This window comes from Dendrobates tinctorius, unplaced genomic scaffold, assembly GCF_039654945.1.
Source record: "Dendrobates tinctorius isolate UK_male_01 unplaced genomic scaffold, ASM3965494v1 ptg000027l, whole genome shotgun sequence".
NCBI classification, from domain to species: Eukaryota; Metazoa; Chordata; class Amphibia; order Anura; family Dendrobatidae; genus Dendrobates; species Dendrobates tinctorius.
The window spans coordinates 1,745,573-1,767,988 of record NW_027361695.1 but is presented as its reverse complement, the minus strand read 5'-3'; the positions used below and the strand labels follow the sequence as shown (position 1 = coordinate 1,767,988).

The 22,416-nt window shown below is 49.3% G+C and overlaps 2 protein-coding genes across 2 annotated transcripts in view; both read right to left on the bottom strand.

Annotated features, from left to right (window-relative positions):
* CAMK1 (calcium/calmodulin dependent protein kinase I) overlaps positions 1 to 7,173 on the bottom strand; it is a 114,322-nt gene extending 107,149 nt beyond the window's left edge. Inside the window, exon 1 of the mRNA XM_073569658.1 lies at positions 7,135 to 7,173. Within this exon, the coding sequence (XP_073425759.1) occupies positions 7,135 to 7,158 (24 nt within the window). The 5' untranslated portion in view covers positions 7,159 to 7,173. The remainder of the gene's footprint in view (positions 1 to 7,134) is intronic.
* Positions 7,174 to 14,122: 6,949 nt separating this feature from the next.
* On the bottom strand, positions 14,123 to 22,083 carry TADA3 (transcriptional adaptor 3). The gene is made up of 9 exons (XM_073569657.1): positions 21,798 to 22,083; positions 19,817 to 20,039; positions 18,808 to 19,055; positions 18,578 to 18,683; positions 17,792 to 17,933; positions 17,353 to 17,456; positions 15,769 to 15,878; positions 15,506 to 15,691; positions 14,123 to 14,595 (listed from the first exon to the last, which is right to left on the bottom strand). Exons 2-9 carry the CDS (start codon positions 20,021 to 20,023, stop codon positions 14,403 to 14,405), a joined length of 1,296 nt encoding a protein of 431 aa, XP_073425758.1. The 5' UTR covers positions 20,024 to 20,039; positions 21,798 to 22,083; the 3' UTR covers positions 14,123 to 14,402.
* Positions 22,084 to 22,416: the final 333 nt, after the last annotated feature.

Here is a 22,416-nt window from a genome sequence, read left to right as displayed (position 1 = left end):
ACCGTGGCAGGGTTATGGGTGTGATAGTGACCACCGCGGCAGTGTTATGGGTGTGATAGTGACCACCGTGGCAGTGTTATGGGTGTGATAGTGACCACCGTGGCAGGGTTATGGGTGTGATAGTGACCACCGCGGCAGTGTTATGGGTGTGATAGTGACCACCGTGGCTGGGTTATGGGTGTGATAGTGACCACCGTGGCAGTGTTATGGGTGTGATAGTGACCACTGTGGCAGGGTTATGGGTGTGATAGTGACCACCGTGGCTGGGTTATGGGTGTGATAGTGACCACCGTGGCAGTGTTATGGGTGTGATAGTGACCACCGTGGCAGGGTTATGGGTGTGATAGTGACCACCGCGGCAGTGTTATTGGTGTGATAGTGACCACCGCGGCAGTGTTATGGGTGTGATAGTGACCACCGCGGCAGGGTTATGGGTGTGATAGTGACCACCGTGGCATGGTTATGGGTGTGATAGTGACCACCGCGGCAGTGTTATGGGTGTGATAGTGACCACCGCGGCAGGGTTATGGGTGTGATAGTGACCACCGTGGCATGGTTATGGGTGTGATAGTGACCACCGCGACAGTGTTATGGGTGTGATAGTGACCACCGCGGCAGGGTTATGGGTGTGATAGTAACCACCGAGGCAGGGTTATGTGTGTGATAGTGCCCACGCGGCAGTGTTATGGGTGTGATAGTGACCACCGCGGCAGTGTTATGGGTGTGATAGTGACCACCGCGGCAGTGTTATGGGTGTGATAGTGACCACCGCGGCAGTGTTATTGGTGTGATAGTGACCACCGCTGCAGTGTTATGGGTGTGATAGTGACCACCGCGGCAGTGTTATGGGTGTGATAGTGACCCCCGCGACAGTGTTATGGGTGTGATAGTGACCACCGTGGCAGGGTTATGGGTGTGATAGTGACCACCGTGGCAGTGTTATGGGTGTGATAGTGACCACCGTGGCAGGGTTATGGGTGTGATAGTGACCCCCGTGGCAGTGTTATGGGTGTGATAGTGACCACCGTGGCAGGGTTATGGGTGTGATAGTGACCACCGTGGCAGGGTTATGGGTGTGATAGTGACCACCGAGGCAGGGTTATGTGTGTGATAGTGACCACCGCGGCAGTGTTATGGGTGTGATAGTGACCACCGCGGCAGTGTTATGGGTGTGATAGTGACCACCGCGGCAGTGTTATGGGTGTGATAGTGACCACCGCGGCAGTGTTATGGGTGTGATAGTGACCACCGCGGCAGTGTTATTGGTGTGATAGTGACCACCGCGGCAGTGTTATGGGTGTGATAGTGACCCCCGCGACAGTGTTATGGGTGTGATAGTGACCACCGTGGCAGGGTTATGGGTGTGATAGTGACCACCGTGGCAGTGTTATGGGTGTGATAGTGACCACCGTGGCAGGGTTATGGGTGTGATAGTGACCCCCGCGGCAGTGTTATGGGTGTGATAGTGACCACCGTGGCAGGGTTATGGGTGTGATAGTGACCACCGTGGCAGGGTTATGGGTGTGATAGTGACCACCGCGGCAGTGTTATGGGTGTGATAGTGACCACCGTGGCAGTGTTATGGGTGTGATAGTGACCACTGTGGCAGGGTTATGGGTGTGATAGTGACCACCGTGGCTGGGTTATGGGTGTGATAGTGACCACCGTGGCAGTGTTATGGGTGTGATAGTGACCACCGTGGCAGGGTTATGGGTGTGATAGTGACCACCGTGGCAGTGTTATGGGTGTGATAGTGACCACCGTGGCAGTGTTATGGGTGTGATAGTGACCACCGTGGCAGTGTCGGGAGGCGCAGTCACCAGCTTCCTGCAGATACTCAGCAGTATAGGAATGATCTCTCCCTCTTCTACATCAGCGTCAGTCTGTCCTGCAGTTCTAGCATTGTATCTGTGCGTGTAAACCGAGACCATCAGGCTGAAAATGGACTGCCGCAATCTAAAAAAAACCTCTTTAAGGACGCGGTCACAATTTCTTATTCTTTTTTTTTTTTTTTTTGCATTTTCTTCTTAGTCTTCAATGACACCATTCACTTTACCATATAATGCAGAAAAAAATTAAAAAAAATGGGGAAAATGTAGTTCCGTTCTTTCTTTTCTTTTTTTGTTTTTACAGACATCCTGATGCTGCGGAAAAAAAAAGCCACTTAGAAAAAAAGATTCTTCACATCAGTACTACCGCGATGATACCAAGCTTTTGTTTTGTGTTGCCATTTTCTAAGACCGCCGGTAATTTAAAAAAAAAATAAAAATTAATTTTGTCAGTGGAGCTTGTTTGTTTTGTTTTTTGTTTGTTTGTTTTTGCATGTAGCATTTTGGTTAATGGAATTTTTAATTCATTTTTATTGAACATTTTTCAAACAAAAGCAAATCACAGCAAATAAAACATTTGGATTGCGTCATGTTATCGAGTAACTTATTTGTTATCCGATAAGATGTATGAAAATAAAGACAAGGAAAAGAAACTGAAGCATGCCTGCGTCTGTTGTCCTGTGAGCGCCGTTTCTTCCTATACGTAGTAATCACATAGAGCGTAGCGTATGTATAACAAAACTTAAGTTTAAAAGTTTAAACCTCTATTGTTAACCTTACAAACTTTTCAAACTTTTGCTGCCAAGATAGTAATATCAGACCTTATCCTAGTATATATACCTGTACGCTCCGGTGCCCAGACTCGCCCCATCTATAGAACGAGTTACACTCCGTTCCTTCCACCACTTCTGGCTTTAATCATGAGAAGAAATAGACATCAAAAATCCCAAATTCTAAATTCTAGACCATTTTAATGGACATTCTCTAATTTGATATACTGTTTATTTTTTTTCTTATGGAATGATTGAGTTCACTAACGCTTTCCATGATCGCAGTGTAGGCCGTGCGTTACCCATCCAGCGCATTGCTAGTTATTTCCTGGCTAGAAATAAGGGTTCCCGCAAAATAAAATCTTAATTTAGTGATCATAAATTTCTATCTCTAATACCCCAAACACAAATCGGTGGATCGCATGGGACTGGGACAGATATTAAGGCCGGGGTCAAACTTACGAGAAACTCGCCCGAGTCTTGCATCTTAATACCCGGCACTTGGACCGGAGCGCTCAGCTGCACAGAGATACATGGAGCCGCACACTCCGCTCCCGAGTGCCGGGTATTAAGATGCAAGACTCGGGCGAGTTTCTCGTAAGTCTGACCCCGGCCTACAAAGGATAATAGGACAGTCACTTCACGCCAAAAAGATGAAACAATTGGGCAAGAGTTTGGCACCCCAGAACCCCCTCTCACTCCTCCTCGGGAATATTAGTCTCCACTTTTCTTTTTCCATTAGTGGGTTTGAGTTTAAGCCCATCGATGGCAAGTATGTATATAAATAATGTATAAAATAAGTATATAAGGAAGACCTTGCGGATTTAAGAATCCCAATTATGGGAAATGATGATATCCGCTCATCAGAGTGCAGATTGGGTAAATGGGACGGGAGCGAAGATCCCTAAAGAACTGGGACCCCGGAATTTGGAATATAAGCCATTAGCAGATTTCCTTCATATACGTCTTCCAACAAGGAATTGACATTTTTCTCTTTATGATTATCATACGGGTTAAATCATTTTATATTTTGATAGAAATAGACTTTTTCCTTTTTATTTTTTTACACTTTATGCTGTGTGAAAGCAGAGGGTAGAGCCAGACCACAGCTCCACTGACTTCTATGGATCTGTGTAAGCGGTAGTGCGCATGCGTGACCACCGCTCCATTTACTATGCATGCGCACTACCACTGCCATAGAAGTGAACGGTGCGAAGGTCATTACCAAACCACTGACATTGAGGACATCAGGACCCCCCGACGGCGTGGATAGGTGATAAATGCATCTCTATCCTGTACTGATGTTTTTGCTACACTGTGTCAGTGCAAGTAAAATGTATCAGCCAGGACTTCATGCTTCTGCAGCTTGCAGCTCTTTAGCTGCTGTGAAACTACAACTCCCAGCATGCAGAGAATGGCAGCTTTGCACCATGGTGAATACAACAAGGGGGCCGTATAGCAAAAAATCAAACTTGGCCTTTATTTTGGGCAGAATTTGCCCCCATCCCCAGACAGATGAGTGTTTGCTCCCACTGCTCCCTACATTACCCCCATATTTGCAGGAGGGGATGTGACCAGGTCAGGGGCCCCAGAGCGGCTCATGGTTCATAGACACTAAATACATAAAAATCAGGAACTTACTAAAATAGAAAGTGATGGGTGCAGGGAGGATATAATGAGTGGGGGGGGGCACTTCCTGCCGGCTGCGCATTTCCTGTCCAGTACAAACTCTACTGAAGCGTCAGCCGACTGCTCGTCATCACAGCAGCGTCCGTGTAACAGGACGGGAAAAGCAATGGGAAGGATTGACACCTGAAGACCCCCGGTCACCACAGTGCACCCCCCCAGGGCCTTATCGAACACCAAACAGCTCCCCAAATCTCAGCTTCAAAGCATTTCTATAGGCTTCCAAGGGTATGCAGACTTTTGCAATCTATCATTAGCTCACTCCAGTGCATTTAAAAGGCAAAATGAAGCAACTTTGCAAATAGTCCTGATCACAAAATCTGCTACCGTTGCGTTAATACAGCTCCCGTGCGGAGCTATGTGTCTCCAAGATAAACCCTGTGTAATCTGACCCTGCAGTCCTGTGTCACTACCCCGCCATTGACTCCTCTTATTCCTAACCAACAGACAGAAGAAATGGAGGGACATGGACAGGAGTAATGCATGACGGCAGAAAAACCTCGGCAACACATAGGTCTGCATGTGAGCTGTGTACACAAAACTGTAGGTGGTTTTTCAAACAAAGTTTTCAAAGTTGCTTTATTTTGTATTTTAGATGCCCTAGAGCAAAAAAAAAGTTGTAAAGATATAAATATATATGTGTAACTGGTTTCGAACCTTTTAAAAAAGTTGGATCCCCCCTTTACACATAATTTGCTTTACACTTTAGCTTTAATTACAGTTATGTGGGAAACACTAGACGGATCTGTGCAGTAGGCCGTTATCTGGGAAACACTAGACGGATCTGTGCAGTAGGCCGTTATCTGGGAAACAGTAGACGGATCTGTGCAGTAGGCCGTTATCTGGGAAAGAGTAGACAGATCTGTGCAGTAGGCCGTTATCTGGGAAAGAGTAGACAGATCTGTGCAGTAGGCCGTTATCTGGGAAACAGTAGACGGATCTGTGCAGTAGGCCGTTATCTGGGAAAGAGTAGACAGATCTGTGCAGTAGGCCGTTATCTGGGAAAGAGTAGACAGATCTGTGCAGTAGGCCGTTATCTGGGAAACAGTAGACGGATCTGTGCAGTAGGCCGTTATCTGGGAAACACTAGACGGATCTGTACAGTAGGCCGTTTTTTTGGAAACACTAGACGGATCTGTACAGTAGGCCGCTATCTGGGAAACACTAGACGGATCTGTGCAGTAGTCCGTTATCTGGGAAACAGTAGACGGATCTGTGCAGTAGGCCGTTATCTGGGAAACAGTAGACAGATCTGTGCAGTAGGCCGTTATCTGGGAAACAGTAGACAGATCTGTGCAGTAGGCCGTTATCTGGGAAACAGTAGACGGATCTGTGCAGTAGGCCGTTATCTGGGAAACACTAGACGGATCTGTACAGTAGGCCGTTTTTTTGGAAACACTAGACGGATCTGTACAGTAGGCCGTTATCTGGGAAACACTAGACGTATCTGTACAGTAGGCCGTTACCTGGGAAACACTAGATGGATCTGTACAGTAGGCCGTTATCTGGGAAACACTAGACGTATCTGTACAGTAGGCCGTTATCTGGGAAACAGTAGACAGATCTGTGCAGTAGGCCGTTATCTGGGAAACAGTAGACGGATCTGTGCAGTAGGCCGTTATCTGGGAAACACTAGACGGATCTGTACAGTAGGCCGTTTTTTTTGGAAACACTAGACGGATCTGTACAGTAGGCCGTTATCTGGGAAACACTAGACGTATCTGTACAGTAGGCCGTTACCTGGGAAACACTAGATGGATCTGTACAGTAGGCCGTTATCTGGGAAACACTAGACGTATCTGTACAGTAGGCCGTTATCTGGGAAACAGTAGACAGATCTGTGCAGTAGGCCGTTATCTGGGAAACAGTAGACGGATCTGTGCAGTAGGCCGTTATCTGGGAAACACTAGACGGATCTGTACAGTAGGCCGTTTTTTTGGAAACACTAGACGTATCTGTACTGTAGGCCGTTATCTGGGAAACACTAGATGGATCTGTACAGTAGGCCATTATCTGGGAAACACTAGACGTATCTGTACAGTAGGCCGCTATCTGGGAAACACTAGACCGTTATCTGGGAAACACTAGACGTATCTATACAGTAGGCCGTTATCTGGGAAACACTAGACGTATCTGTGCAGTAGGCCGTTATCTGGGAAACACTAGACGTATCTGTGCAGTAGGCCGTTATCTGGGAAACACTAGACGTATCTATACAGTAGGCCGTTATCTGGGAAACACTAGACGTATCTGTACAGTAGGCTGTAACAGGTCATTCCTGTTAGTCTTGTGGTTTGTGCCTTTGGGGTAGATTGGATTCACACTTGTAGACAGCAATAGCAACAGCGACACCTACAGGAGGACTGGACTGCCTGGAGGACTTGCTGACTTTTCAGTTAGTCTTAGTGGTCGCCCTTTATATGAGGGGTGTTGGTGAAAACCAGAGGAGCCCAAAAGACATTTTCACTTAGACCTGGGGCATACGTGGGCAAATGCTGGTGAAGCTACTCAAACCGAGGGAAGGGGTCCCCCCTTGTGACCCTCGAGGGCCAAAATCCACAAGGAGCCAGAAGTGTCTGCAGCAGCCGTTCTCTAAATGGTGCATGTTTTTTGGGGGATGACACCCGTGATGGATTTTGTACCAGAGCCCAGGAGCTTTCTCGTGGCGGGCATGCCGCAGGTGCCAGTGCTGCAGGGCCCGGCGTGCAGCCATGCTGATGCCATTTCCTAGCTATGTGGCTGCACAATACACGTTACAGACCCCACAGGGCAATCAAACTAAGGAACAAAAAAGCGCAATAGGGTCTTATCCGGGTTATTATTAAAAGAATGATTTAGAATGTACTCACCCTTTTCAGGAGAGGTTCAGGCATATAGGATCAGTAGTCTGCTTGCTGCACGTCCAAGGGTCAGCTCTGTGACCGCTTAAAGCTTCAAATTTTGGAATAAATTCATGGACTTCAGTGCGCTGCTAGACAAATTCACTAATCCAGGTTATGAGAAAGATTAACTGTTTATTTCCCAACGCGTTTCAAAGTGTATACCACTTCTTCCTCAGGGGATGACATATATCTGATATATGAATTTGTCTAGCAGCGCACTGAAGTCCATGAATTTATTCCAAAATTTGAAGACCCCACAGGGGACAGATACAATTAGACTTCAGATTGTGGCGATTACAGGCAGCTCGTTTCCATCCGGCCCGCCACAATGCCACCGTGCCAAGCCAGGGCCGGCTGCAGCTCTGTGCCTGGCGATGGAGCAGCGTGGGTAAAAAAGAAGCAGTTTTGCTCTATAATCCCCCGTCACCACCGCCTCCTCCTTCCCCTCTGGTTACTGGAAGACCCTCCTCTCCTGACCCTTGGCCGGATTTAATAATACATTTATATATCAGCGCCTGCAGCACAACAGAAGGAGCCGGTCCCTGAAAGAGGAATTATTTATCATGGCGCTGGCAGCGACGCGCGCTCTGCCGCTCATTATCCAGCAAACAATATGGTGATAAATGTATCAGGGAGAGGCAGAAATGTCCGGCTTCTGTTCTTCTGTCACGTTCCGCGTTTACCGTCGTTCTGAAGCTCAGCGGGATGTGATAACGGGGGGAGCAGGCGATGGAAGGAGAGAGGGGGCGCAAAAATGGAGTATGGGAGGTCCTGCGGGTGCAGAGGAAAGTCATTAGTCTACCATGGGCTCCAGACACAGAGGATCAGAGTCAGCTGCACCCACCAATATCTTATGTGTATAGGGACCCCCAAAACTCCCCCCGATAGGCCCAGCATAAGTGCAGAATCACAGTGCCCCCATACCAGTATCCGTCACAATACCTTTATATCAGGGCGGACCTCGGTGCCCCCATATCAGCGCCAAGCAGAATTTTTCCCTATAGGTGTAAAACCACAGTGCCCCCATATTAGCACTGACCAGCGAGTCTCCATAACAGCGTAAACCTCAGTGACATCGAATTAATGCCCAACTTATGGATGTAAAATCACAGGGGCTCCAAGTCAGCATCAGCCATGGCACCCCCATATCACTGTCAGACACAGTACCCCATAACAGTGCAAAACTACAGCGCCTCCAAGTTAGCACCAGTCACAGTTCTCCCATAGAAGTACAAGTCACAGTGCCCCATAATGGTACAAAACCACAGGACCTTCCTAAGAGCACAGGATACAATACCCCCAAAATCAGTGCAAAGCCATACCTCCATGTCCGTACCAGCCCCAGTGCCCCCATATCAGTATCACAGTGCCCCATATCAGCATTACTCACAGTGCCCCCATATCAGTATGACAGTGCCCCCATATCAACATCACAGTGCCCCATATCAGCATCACCCAGTGCCCCCATATCAGTATCACAGTGCCCCATATCAGCATTAGTCACAGTGCCCCCATATCAGTATCACAGTGCCCCATATCAGCATTAGTCACAGTGCTCCCATATCAGTATCACAGTGCCCCATATCAGCATCACAGTGCCCCCATATCAGTATCACAGTGCCCCCATATCAACATCACAGTGCCCCCATATCAGTATCACAGTGCCCCATATCAGCATTAGTCACAGTGCCCCCATATCAGTATCACAGTGCCCCATATCAGCATCACAGTGCCCCCATATCAGCATCACAGTGCCCCCATATCAGTATCACAGTGCCCCCATATCAACATCACAGCGCCCCATATCAGCATTATCCAGTGCCCCCATATCAGTATCACAGTGCCCCATAATGGTACAAAACCACAGGACCTTCATAATAGCACAGGATACAATACCCCCAAAATCAGTGCAAAGCCATGATACCTCCATGTCAGTACGAGCCCCAGTGCCCCCATATCAGTATCAGTGCCCCATATAAGCATTAGTCACAGTGCCCCATATCAACATCACAGTGCCCCATATCAGCATTACCCAGTGCCCCCATATCAGTATCACAGTGCCCCATAATGGTACAAAACCACAGAACCTTCATAATAGCACAGGATACAATACCCCCAAAATCAGTGCAAAGCCATGATACCTCCATGTCAGTACCAGCCCCAGTGCCCCCATATCAGTATCAGTGCCCCCATATCAGTATCACAGTGCCCCATATCAGCATTAGTCACAGTGCCCCCATATCAGTATCACAGTGCCCCATATCAGCATTAGTCACAGTGCCCCCATATCAGTATCACAGTGCCCCCATATCAACATCACAGCGCCCCATATCAGCATTACCCAGTGCCCCCATATCAGTATCACAGTGCCCCATAACAGCATTAGTCACAGTGCCCCCATATCAGTATCACAGTGCCCCATATCAGCATCACAGTGCCCCCATATCAGTATCACAGTGCCCCCATATCAACATCACAGCGCCCCATATCAGCATTACCCAGTGCCCCCATATCAGTATCAAAGTGCCCCATAATGGTACAAAACCACAGAACCTTCATAATAGCACAGGATACAATACCCCCAAAATCAGTGCAAAGCCATGATACCTCCATGTCAGTACCAGCCCCAGTGCCCCCATATCAGTATCAGTGCCCCATATAAGCATTAGTCACAGTGCCCCATATCAGCATGTCATAGTGCCCCCATATCAGTATCACAGTGCCCCATATCAGCATTACTCACAGTGCCCCCATATCAGTATGACAGTGCCCCATATCAGTATCACAGTGCCCTCATAGCAGCATTAGTCACAGTGCCCCCATATCAGTATCACAGTGCCCCCATATCAGTATGACAGTGCCTCCATATCAGTATGACAGTGCCCCCATATCAGTATCACAGTGCCCCCATATCAGTATGACAGTGCCTCCATATCAGTATCACAGTGCCCTCATAGCAGCATTAGTCACAGTGCCCCCATATCAGTATCACAGTGTCCCATATCAGTATGACAGTGCCCCATATCAGTATCACAGTGCCCTCATAGCAGCATTAGTCACAGTGCCCCCATATCAGTATCACAGTGCCCCCATATCAGTATGACAGTGCCCCCATATCAGTATCACAGTGCCCCATATCAGTATGACAGTGCCCCATATCAGTATCACAGTGCCCTCATAGCAGCATTAGTCACAGTGCCCCCATATCAGTATCACAGTGCCCCATATCAGTATGACAGTGCCCCCATATCAGTATCACAGTGCCCTCATAGCAGCATTAGTCACAGTGCCCCCATATCAGTATCACAGTGCCCCATATCAGTATGACAGTGCCCCCATATCAGTATCACAGTGCCCTCATAGCAGCATTAGTCACAGTGCCCCCATATCAGTATCACAGTGCCCCCATATCAGTATGACAGTGCCTCCATATCAGTATCACAGTGCCCCCATATCAGTATGACAGTGCCCCCATATCAGTATCACAGTGCCCCCATATCAGTATGACAGTGCCTCCATATCAGTATCACAGTGCCCCCATATCAGTATGACAGTGCCTCCATATCAGTATCACAGTGCCCCCATATCAGTATGACAGTGCCCCCATATCAGTATCACAGTGCCCTCATAGCAGCATTAGTCACAGTGCCCCCATATCAGTATCACAGTGCCCCATATCAGTATGACAGTGCCCCCATATCAGTATCACAGTGCCCTCATAGCAGCATTAGTCACAGTGCCCCCATATCAGTATCACAGTGCCCCATATCAGTATGACAGTGCCCCCATATCAGTATCACAGTGCCCTCATAGCAGCATTAGTCACAGTGCCCCCATATCAGTATCACAGTGCCCCCATATCAGTATGACAGTGCCTCCATATCAGTATCACAGTGCCCCCATATCAGTATGACAGTGCCCCCATATCAGTATCACAGTGCCCCCATATCAGTATGACAGTGCCCCCATATCAGTATCACAGTGCCCCCATATCAGTATGACAGTGCCTCCATATCAGTATCACAGTGCCCTCATAGCAGTCATTGTGATTTCAGGCAGATATATTCCATGTTCAGATTGCGGATGAGGATATTATTCTTGTAGAATTTAAGCATTTCTCCTTCCTGCCCCTTCCCTATAACGTCCCAGTGTCGGGGGTCCGCACAGCTCCGTGCCCGCCCGTTACATCTGACTAATCTCCTGCTTCTCTCCGTGTCAGACATGAAGGTACAGAAGAATCGGCGCGATTCGTCATTGTCCCCGGCCGCCGTACGTATCGCCGGCTATTATTCCATTATAATTGCCGTTTTCTCCGTCGGCATACAGGATATTTATGGAGTTGGGCATTACGGCCCGGCGGGGAGCGAGCGCCTTTATGTGGCCTATGGGCATGCTAAACTCAGAACGACTTTCTAATGTGTGGAGCCGCCGCACGCCATCTGCGGAGCCGTCCCGCAGTCACACCTGGCGCCAGCTGCCCGCGCGCAGGAACATGCACAGTGTCGCTAGTACCCAGCGCAGCAGACGTGTGCATGACCCCTTCCTGCCATCCCATGATCAATGATCAGGCTGATCGCACGATGATACAGGACGGCAAAAAGGGACATTTTCCTAAAGATCGTTGGTTCACTGCTGTCAACAAAAGCTAAAGGATCGTCCTCGCCGATCATTCCGGATACTGAAGGATCAGACATGTTGAATTTCAGCATGCCCGATCCTTTACAAACGCAAATAAATGTAGGGGTGCTGCATAAAGCAGCAAATCACTGTGAAGGTGTCTTAAAGGAGGTCCTCCGCTGAGCCAGTTCATGGCTTATGATGCTACCTCTTCTAATTAGCCGCCTGGTATAAGGTCATGACTTCATCGAGCCGGATCTACTAATCGGAAGAGGATGACGGCAGGTAGGAGGTTTGTAGGTCTCTCCATGGACAACCGAAGTGGCCGCTGGACCAGGGTCCTGTTGTTTCGCCCAGCTCTGAATACAGAATTTTCTGCTGCTGGAACTCATCGCAATTGCTCAGTTTTCCTGCAGCGCCTCCGGAGGAGAAATGAAGAATGGACGTGTCGGATCCTCCAGACTCAGGAATACTCTCTGCTCTCCTACACAGAGACCCCCGGCACCTTGTGAACATATAATATTCCACTTCTGAAACCTCGACCCCGCCGCTGGCATGGCACAATGGACATTATAGCACTATAGTAAAGCTCCACCTGTGCTTATAATAATCAGATTTCCATTAACTTCTTATTTCCGGTTTGTTTTGGACACCCTGAAGCAGTCAGCGAGCTGCTGTTGCTGGATCTTATCCTGCTCTAGAGCATGTGGGTTATTTACACAAGGACATCCGAAAAAGACTAAAAGTGCGATCTACACAATAGTGAAGTGAGTGCGCCACCTGGTGGCAGATTCTGGGAGACAAAGTTATATGTAGTCTGACGCCGAAGTAGAATATGATTATAAATGGTCTCCAGCCTCCTCTGGTGTGTATTATATACATTCACACTGCGGGTTCATATTATTTCATCGTAGTACGTAATCATGGAGACACTTCTCTCTGCAGAGGAGCTGCATACAGAAAACGGTAGCAAGGTCAAGTCATCATTTTTCCTTCAAGTACATTACAAAAGTGCATATCCCCTTCACCTAAACCTGTTTGACACACGGTCACAGCTGTTCTGCTGCTGTACATTAGACTGCCTCTCTATTCTGCACAGACCTGTCCCATTCACCTATATCATAAGACAAGCGATGGCGTGACGTGCGTGCAAAATGTGATAATCAGTGTGGTGTCCCCCGTAGACCCCCCACTCTCTGCACCGCAGCCCCCGCCTTAACTATATACTGTATTTACCTCCTGCACAGATAAACAATGAGACAATCCATAGGTAGAATTACAATAAAGCTGTATGTACATACGGGGGGGGGGTGCCCAGATGGCGGTATGTATAAAAAACAGCGGCAGACGGACTAGCGTGTCACTATGTACTCCGCGCATAAAGGGACGGCGGAGAGGTCCTGGATCAGAGTCTGCAACATCACCCAAGTGATCCACGCCGTACATTGCGGGAGGCTCAGCGTCGTCAGGAGTCGTTCTGGCCTGACCACGTACTGGAGCGCGGCTTGTCACAGTATGACATGGACAGACATCTGTCCATCAGAAAAACAAACAAATGAGGCTTCCTAATGTATAACAGCAAGCAGAGGTCTTGAAAAATGTAAAGTATAAAACAAAAGGGGGGGCTGTTACTTTTATATTGATGACCCATCCTCACATCAGTAGGGGGGGGGGGAATAAGGCACCTGACAACTCTGCCAGTCATCGGCACCCAGGTGAATACAGTATATGAAGCCCCGGTGCCTCACATCTCTGTACAAACATGCATCGGCCACAAATCAACTCCTACTCTATAGGATCTGATCACCTGTCATCAGAGGTAATGACAGATCATTGATGAGGATGTCAGACTATCACCGACCTATGTGTAGTGGACAACCCCTTTATGACTGACCTCTATAAATCACAGGGGAGGCCACATATACTGTATAAGACGAAGACGACTCAGCTGGGAAAGTGTTAAAGAAAAAAAAGGTCCTTATGTAGGATGGATGCCGGGACATCCATGCCGACCCTGGCCACTGTTGGGCACGTACCTCCTGAGTACACGCACCCGACAGTGGGCACCTACCCCGACCAACGGAAAATATAATGTGTAAATACCAACAAAATGCAAACTGCATGTAGACTGAACAGTGCCACCATATTGTCAGCATGATCCGTGCCAGCGTAAAAGGACTTTTAAGAGTCGCCAAGAGTAAATGTTTCTCAAAAAGTCTTTTTTTCTGCTGCAAATACTGATCGTGTGCACATAGCCTTAGATCATTCATTATTATTAATTTTTAACCTAAAAGTCCAGGTACTTTAAAGTGGATCGTGCGTCCATCAGACAAACCCCTTATCTGCCATAAATCATTTTATTTTATCAATATCCTTTGAAAATATTCTCAGATGCGGGACATTATTAAAATTAAAAAAAAAACAAACGAACAAATGGACAAACGAACATCAGCACAATAAAATAACACACACAAAAAAAAAATTACAACAAAACACTTGTAAAAAAGTTCCTCCTTCTGAATAAAGAAAAAACAAGAAGTAGTGACAAACAGTTACTTCCACAATGGCGGCGCGTCCGATCCTTCAAGTACACGTAGCGTCCTCCGGGGTGGCTCCGGTCACCCGTCCAGCAGTTTTAATATGCTTTCCCGCTCCTTCAGAGCCTTCCAAGCCTGGTCCTTCTCCTTTTTAGTCGGCGTCCTTTTTTTCTGCCGTGCGGCCATGATTTTTCGGAAAGCGTCCATGACCTCGTTGTCGGCCATGCGTACCCTGTGCCGCAGCTCCTGTTTGTTCATTTCTTCTTTTGCTAATCTGAAGGGAGAAATAATGGGATTAGGATTATTGCAGTTCATGTAAGGTGCAGAGAGAGCGAGACTCTGCTGACAGCCAAGTAACAGATGGTGCCCCCCATTCTCCCTTCAGTAGTCCCAGCAAGGACCCCCCCTTAAATACTCTACTTATACCATGTATTACCCTAGCATAAAATTATGGACAGCCGCTCTCCGATCCCTAGAAGTCACAGCAGCTGCTGCCCCTAATCACAGTGTGCCCCTCAATCTCACATCACAATAGTGCCACTATAACAGAAACAGCAAATTCTGCCCCCCATAGACACAATGGACAGACCCTCCTGCCTACCTAGTACGCAGAGCAGCAGCCCCTCCTCCGTACCCACAGAATCCCCCACTACTGAAAGCATTCCCTCCAGTAATGGAGTCGTAGACTGTGTCCCCATAATCCTTTTATTTTCCCAAAAAGCAGCCCCTTTAAGGTCCCTAGTAGTCATATCACTGCCCCCCGATGCATCAGGTGTCACTGCATCCAAATATACTTTGAAAAGCCGAACAGCGACAGTTCACACATAGGGAGACACCTGTCAGTCAAAGGTTCCTGGGTGGGGAGAAGCTGCTGGGACCCGCCTATTGGACTAGTCATACGAGACACGCAGTCCCCAACCAGCTTTCCAAAGAAAAATGCTGCAGCGATTCAGAATTAACCATACACGGCTGAAGTAATGCCGCCAGACTCCGGTTCATTCTGCATAATCAGATGACAGGTTGCCTTTAAGTGTCAGGCTGACGTGTACACTTAACCCCTTCTTAGCAGGCTCCACCCGTGAAAGCCGCATACCAAGAAACTATAGTCTGGAGGACTTGTCCGATAATCTCGCAAGAGACGAGGGACCGCGAGGTGCCGGACTAACAGACTTTTAATCCATCACCTGAGCAGTTCTTGTTTCTTGGCCCGGTTGTGAGCGCTGAGAGCCTTCAGCTCGGCCTGTCTCTTGCGGAGCTCGGCCAAGACCTCATCTTCAGAGTCCTCCGCCGGCCGGTCCTCCGACTCCAGCAGACCCTGCGCTATCAGCTCTTCCTTAATACGGACCTCCAACGACTTTGTGTGGGGGGCACTGAAAGAAACATTACCCAAGACCATTTACTACCATAAATTAGTACAAGGCACTGAAGAGAGGCCTGCGGCACGTACCTGAACGGCTTCATCTGACTTCTAGGAGACGTGCTGGCTCCATCAGTTCCCGACTCCTTCCCGGATATCTCAGGAATTGGGGAGTCCTCAATGGGGGAAATTATGTTTTCCTGTAGCCCAGACACAGAGCAATAATATATAAAGACGACATCTAACCATCGCGCGATACCGCAGGGTAAAGGTGATCATACACACTATCAACGACTTCTGATGAACCCACCACTATAGCAGGATCAGCTGGCCAGCCAGACGAGTGTCTGGTATCGATCAGCCGGCCAGCCAGACGAGAGTCGGGGGATCAGCCGGCCAGCCAGACGAGTGTCTGGTATCGATCAGCCGGCCAGCCAGACGAGTGTCTGGTATCGATCAGCCGGCCAGCCAGACGAGAGTCGGGGGATCAGCCGGCCAGCCAGACGAGAGTCGGGGGATCAGCCGGCCAGCCAGACGAGAGTCGGGGGATCAGCCGGCCAGCCAGACGAGAGTCGGGGGATCAGCCAGCCAGCCAGACGAGAGTCGGGGGATCAGCCGGCCAGCCACACGAGAGTCGGGGGATCAGCCGGCCAGCCACACGAGAGTCGGGGGATCAGCCGGCCAGCCACACGAGTGTCGGGGGATCAGCCGGCCAGCCACACGAGAGTCGGGGGATCAGCCGGCCAGCCACACGAGTGTCGGGGGATCAGCCGGCCAGCCACACGAGTGTCGGGGGATCAGCCGGCCAGCCATACTAGTGTTGGGGATCAATCAGCCAGCCAGCCAGCCACACGAGTGTTGAGGATCAATCAGCCAGCCAGCCAGACGAGTGTTGAGGATCAATCAGCCAGCCACACGAGTGTCGGGGATCAGCCAGCCACACGAGTGTAGGGGGTCGATTAGCCAGCCATACGAGTGTGGGGATCGATCAGCCAGCCATACGAGTGTGGGGATCGATCAGCCAGCCATACGAGTGTGGGGATCGATCAGCCAGCCATACGAGTGTGGGGATCGATCAGCCAGCCATACGAGTGTGGGGATCGATCAGCCAGCCATACGAGTGTGGGGATCGATCAGCCAGCCATACGAGTGTGGGGATCGATCAGCCAGCCATACGAGTGTGGGGATCGATCAGCCAGCCATACGAGTGTGGGGATCGATCAGCCAGCCATACGAGTGTGGGGATCGATCAGCCAGCCATACGAGTGTGGGGATCGATCAGCCAGCCATACGAGTGTCGGGGATCAGCCAGCCACACGAGTGTAGGGGGTCGATTAGCCAGCCAGCTATGAGTGTGGGGATCGATCAGCCAGCCATACAAGTGTCGGGCATCGATCAGCCAGCCATACAAGTGTCGGGCATCGATCAGCCAGCCATACAAGTGTCGGGGATCGATCAGCCAGCCATACAAGTGTCGGGGATCGATCAGCCAGCCATACAAGTGTCGGGGATCGATCAGCCAGCCATACAAGTGTCGGGGATCGATCAGCCAGCCATACAAGTGTCTGATCCTTTATTCTGGTAGGAGATGCAGCCGTCCACCTGATGAATTGCCACCCCTTAAAATGTGCCAAATTCTGTCCTAGATTTCTAGTAAGTACAAAAGTCAATTACCTCAACGAGAGCCTGCAGGAGGCGCTGCGTCAGGTGCCCGAACGGGCAGCCATCCTCAGGCTGGTCATGCTGAAATTCTGACTTTTTCAGCATGGAGTCCACATCTAGAAATAGCAAAGACAGAAAGTTACATGGAAAAAAAGTGTTGGACTATGCAGTCAGGAGTCCATTTACCTGCAGCGCCCACTACAGGGAAAATGTAGTATTACATGTGGACAGCGAGAAGAGCAAAAATGGCATTAACAGGAGATGGTATGGGCGACCCTGTGACAAAGGTAGCAAAAAAACCCAAAACAAAACAAAAATGGCAGCTGCAGCAAAGCCGCTTCCTGCACTCGGTAATCAGAAGTAGAAGTGGTTAGGATCAGAGCTGGATGACCAGAGAAGAAATGGCGTCTGGGGAGGATGGAGCTTGATCATCAGCTCAGGGGACTACTACCTTTGGAGTCCAGCTCAGTTAGAGGTCCTTGAGGTCCTTTCTTCTTGTCTCCTGCCATAGAGACCCGGGCTCCATCTTTCTGTTCCTCCTGCAAGTCCTCTTGCGCCCAACGTTGGGAGTAATGTTTCCCGAGAGGTGGAATCTGAAAGCAGTGGCCAACATAATGCTGGTCAACACAGGAGGCTTCATTTACCCCCCTACTCCCCCAACACCAGGTCCAGCAATGATAACAGCTGCTATAGTGAACACACAGGACATGAGGCAGGGGCCTGTGTCGTAGTGGCCGCATTGCACCACATGTCAATACCCAGCCGTGCCCTCGCTCAGAGGTCACCAAATTCAGCAGCAAGTACACCTGCCACATCTGTCGCCTTCCATGCATCACAAATGGCATCAATTCCTGCAATAATTCACAACATATCAAGTACGGCGCCCTCTGGAGGTCTACAGCCGCCATGGCACCTGAACGGGCACATCATGAGATCGCAGTCCCCTCACTTATACAGACCACTTATAATATCTATCTAACACAAGTCTGGGGTCTGTACGGATGAGGGGTCTACAGGGTCGGGTGGTCTACATATATTATTCTGTATGTAGGGGGATGTTCGGGCATTTGCTGATGAACCAGCCTTAGAATAGGTCTTCAGTATCAGATTGGTGGGGGTCCGACACCCGGCATTATTGATGTTGGGGGTAGAAATAAAAGTTCTAGCAATGAGGAGGGCAGGAGGTGACCATTGTTGTGTGTGACCATGTCAGAGGAGCGTGGAGCTGTGATCATACTTTGTAGTAGTCGGCCTCGTCCTCAGGGGTCTTCAGCAGATCCTCCAGGACCTTGATCTCTTCTGCAGTTATGTCTGCACAATACGGTTCAACAGATGCCCAAAATCTGAAACACAACATGACACGATGAGACCTATGCCCCTGTCCATCCTGATCCTCCTGGTTCATGTTATGTTAGAAATGGCCATAGCCAGAAAATTCAGGGGATTTCCCACAGGGTCTTTCACTACCTGTTTGGGGCATCGTTTTTGGGTATTCTGGGTACATCCACCGGATCGTCTGTGAACTCGTACTCCTGGATTTTTGTCTGTAAGTTTCTGGATTTGGGTCTTCCCGGGCCGGTCCCGGAGGCGTGACTTCCTTTACCTTCCAGCTTTGGCTTTTTGGGTTTGTGTTTGACGGGGGTGCCGGGTTCAAGCTCCTTTCCAAGCTTCAGAAACCTTCGGTCTCCTTTCTTATCCTGCCAGTCTGTGAGGATCTGGTGGAAAACGAGAAGAAGTCAGACACCATCTCCTGGGCCGGCGACGGCGATCGTGTGCCCCGTCCATACACAGTGACACCAGATAAAGCCGAGTTACCGAATATTTCTAGAAGAAAGAAAAACAAGAATTATAAAGAAAGTTATCAGTAACTCTGTGCCGGCCCCGTGCAGAGGGGCGAAAAGACCACTATTAAATTGCATTAGATGGATGTTTAAAGGGAACCTGTCGGCCTGCGGTGTGGGCAGCATGGACCAGGTGACAGGTTCTCTTTAAAAAAGGGACAATTTTTTTTTTTCTTTTCTACTTAAAACATGTAACTTGGTCACTTTTTAAAAAAACAACAACATTTTTTGCACTTGGGTTTCAGTACAAATGTTGCGCCGTTTGCCTTCTGTAGCTGCTGGGTGGCACTGTCTATTGCTGGCTACAGAAGGAGTCATCTGAAACTACGTCAGCGAGCTCGCTAGGACGGTCTGGAACGGAGTTTGTTGACTGTTCTGTCTTTTTCTGAGCTCTTCGCAGCTGAAAGAATCAGCTGACTGTGCAGGGGAACAAAGTGCAAGCGGTGCAAAATTTGTAAAGAAACAATTGCACACATTATTAAAAAAAATAAAAATAAAGGGATGAACGCTCGGCAGACAGATTACCGACGTCTGAACGAGAGCCAGCCACCGATTGCCCACGCCCAGCCCCCCGATCGCCCGTGCCCAGCCCAGCCCCCCGATCGACCGCGCCCAGCCCCCGCTTTGGTCCTTACCTGCGTCTCGGCCTCTAACACCCGCAGCCGGCGGCTGGCTGAGGACAGCAGGGTTTCTAGCTCTAGCTGCAGCGTGTCCAGCTCCTCAATGCCGATCCCATCGTCTTCTGACCGGGAGAGCACGGCCGTGTACCGGGGGCACAACTTCACGTGGTCCACCGACTTAAACTCGTGGAACTGCAGCGGGCAATCTTTTAACTCACTCATGATGGCAACTGGTGAACTGAAGGGATACAAAAAGAAAACGGATAATGAGGCTGTACCCACATGATCCACGATGACCTGTGCCATCAATCACCACTGGAAAAATAAAGAGGGCAGCAAGTTGGTAGTATTCAAGATCACTGCTTGCGGTCAGCGAATGACGACTCATCTACAACCTGAACTGACACCGCTGACAGTTTGGTACAGCCACAGCTCCAACTGGCCGCAGCGGTCAGCGCCTCCACCATTCTGACTGTCGGTCCGGTGGGTGAGCGGATTTTGGGCTTTGTACATCTACAACCTTGTGGATGGCGGGATCGTTATCACTCCACTACTTTTCTTTTTTGCATTCCTTTCTCCCAAACTCTGCGGTGAAATTGCTGTTTTACCTGCCGAGTTCCTGCACGGAGAGCAGCTGATTTTCAAATATCTGGACCCCTGTGCGAGCTTCTCCGTTGCCTTCCCTTATCCCCTCTCCCTGTCTGATGGGAGCAGAGAAGCTCACACAGGGGGTCCGGATATTGTAAATCAGCTGCTCTCAGTGCAGGAACTCAACAGGTAAAACAGCTATTTCACTTCGGAGTCAGAGAAGAGAGAGCAAAAATCAGGGGCCAGCAAATATTACAGGAGGTTCAGAACTACAACAACAGATCAATAATAATAATAATAAAAAAAAAATAATAATATAGATTAGTTACTCTTTAAAGGGAATCTGTCACCTCATTTTTGGACTATCAGCTGCCGGCACCACCATCAGGGGCTTATCTACAGCATTCTGTAATGCATTCTGTAATGCTGTAGATAAGCCCCCCATGTAACCTGAAAGAAAAGAAAAATGAGTTATATTATACTCACCCAGGGGTGGTCCAGTCCGGCGCCTCCCATCTTCTAGCGATGACGTCCTCTTCTTTGCTTCCTGTTGCGGCTCCTGCGCAGGCGTACTTTATCTGCCCTGTTGAGGGCAGGGGAGAGTACTGCAGTGCGCCTGCGCAGGAGCCGCAACAGGAAGCAAAGAAGAGGACGTCATCGCTAGAAGATGGGAGGCGCCGGACTGGACCACGACACCCATCGGACCGGACCACCCCCGGGTGAGTGTAATATAGCGTGTTTTTCTTTTCTTTCAGGTTACATGTGGGGCTTATCTACAGCATTACAGAATGCATTACAGAACGCTGTAGATAAGCCCCTGATGGTGGTGCCGGCAGCTGATAGTCCAAAAATGGGGTGACAGATTCCCTTTAAATAAAAAAAGCGGTTGTCCCGAGGTCCAGTGCCGGCTCCCTGCGTAGTGTCTCAGCGATTGGCTGCAGCGGTGAAGTGTGCTGTAATCCCGCCATCGCCGCTGAGGCCAATATAGAGACAAGAGCGATGGCGGAGAGCCGGCGCAGAAGACCACTGTCCTCAAAGGGAAAAAATACCTTGTACCAAAAAAGGAGCATAACCCGGTAAAGTGAACGGATCCCGGACGAGAATCTGCAAACGGATCATGAAAGAATAAAAGCGCTGCCTTAAAGGGGTGCAGAAAATCCCCATCCCCCAGCTGCAATTCCTTAAAAGCAGCTCACTCACCCTCCCCAGGTCCGGTGTCTGATTTTTGTCTGCAAAGCTGCAGCCAGTCAGTCAGTGAGTGATTGGCTGCAGCGCTGCTAACTGTAACAGTCACCGGGAGCAGCCAATCAGATAGCAGCTCCGCTTTCCCACTGCAGGCCGCTTATTGCTGCACATGTCGGTGGCCGCCGGCTCGGTCCATGGCACCGGCACCTCGCCGCCTACTTACATTCATTCACAGCGCACCGCGGCCCGCACTACGCCGCCATCCCCGGTGCCGCCGTCTCCTCGGCCTCTCTCCGCCTCTGAGCGCCCGTGGCCAGCAGGTGGCAGCGCAGAGCTGCCCGAGGCCCTTGTGCCAGTCCTCTCAGATAACCGGGGCCGTGGAAGACACCACTTACTGGCGCCATGGGGGGAGTCTATACGGATAAAAGCGTATAACTGAGGGAATGACTCCGCCGCTCCATGTAAATTACATATATAAGAGCGAATTAGACTGGACCCTGATTCTCAGCACAGGAGATATCTCTATAAGTGTGTAACGTCACGGCTCATTGTGTGACAGAAAAAATGGTACAGTCCATCACACCTCAGCGGGGGTGGGCTTGGAGTAAGACTGGTCCATAGGAGCTATGGGGGGAGTCTGATTTTACTCGGATGTAACAGTTATTTAAAATACGCACTACGTAATATTACATTCGTAGCGTATATTTAATGAAACAATTCCTATATAGACATATGTAAGTATACCGTGAAATTATGAAAAGGTGGTCAGTTTTTGTCCGTTTAGGATAATGATCACCCCTATTTGTTCACAATGGTTTCCTCTTCATGCATTCCATATGTCC

Excerpts from the sequence above, each read along its gene's own strand:
- TADA3 (XM_073569657.1), bottom strand. The coding sequence starts at position 20,023 with ATGAGTGAGTTAAAAGATTGCCCGCTGCAGTTCCACGAGTTTAAGTCG. Across the intron at positions 19,056-19,816 it reads TGTTAGAGGCCGAGACGCAG|ATCCTCACAGACTGGCAGGA; the intron begins GTAAGGACCAAA and ends GTTTTCCACCAG. Across the intron at positions 14,596-15,505 it reads AAGAAACAAGAACTGCTCAG|ATTAGCAAAAGAAGAAATGA; the intron begins GTGATGGATTAA and ends TTCTCCCTTCAG.